At 62.0% G+C, this 463-nt stretch overlaps 1 protein-coding gene across 1 annotated transcript in view; it reads left to right on the forward strand.

The window, feature by feature from the left end:
* Nucleotides 1-315: 315 nt before the first annotated feature.
* EMH_0040330 (splicing factor U2AF-associated protein, related, putative) overlaps nt 316-463 on the forward strand; it is a gene marked incomplete at both ends in the record, with an annotated part of 1668 nt that continues 1520 nt past the window's right edge. The window contains one exon of the mRNA XM_013495499.1: nt 316-461. Within this exon, the coding sequence (XP_013350953.1) occupies nt 316-461 (146 nt within the window). The remainder of the gene's footprint in view (nt 462-463) is intronic.

Below are 463 nucleotides of genomic sequence, written 5' to 3' on the forward strand. Positions count from 1 at the left end.
CCCCCCCCTGTGGCCGCGGGTATAGGAGAGGTTCTGTTGCTGTTGAGGGTTCGATTGAGCTGCAGCTGCAGCACTGCAGCACAAAGTATCGTATTTAAACTTTATAAAACAAACTAGAATACAAAAAAAGAGAAGAAAGCTGCAGCAGGAGTACACAGGGGCCCCCGCTGCTCCTTATCATGAGTACCACGCAGCAGCCCCAGGGGGCCCCCCAGGCCCCCCCTGTTGCCTCTGATGGGGTTGCTGAAGAGAAGGGGCCCCTCAGCAACGATGCAGATACACAGAGCAACAACACCAGCAGCGCGGGGCCCCCGGATGCCGCGGGGCCTCAAGGGGGCGCGGGGGGCCCCGGGGAGAAGGGGCCCCAGGAGGTGGGGGGCCCCCCAAACGAATGCGGGGGCCCCCAAGAGGAAGAGGCAGAGTGGTATGTTGTGCTGCCGCCTGATGCTGTTGCCGTGCTGCG

This window comes from Eimeria mitis, genomic scaffold, assembly GCF_000499745.2.
Source record: "Eimeria mitis Houghton genomic scaffold, Emh_scaff1603, whole genome shotgun sequence".
Classification (NCBI taxonomy): domain Eukaryota; phylum Apicomplexa; class Conoidasida; order Eucoccidiorida; family Eimeriidae; genus Eimeria; species Eimeria mitis.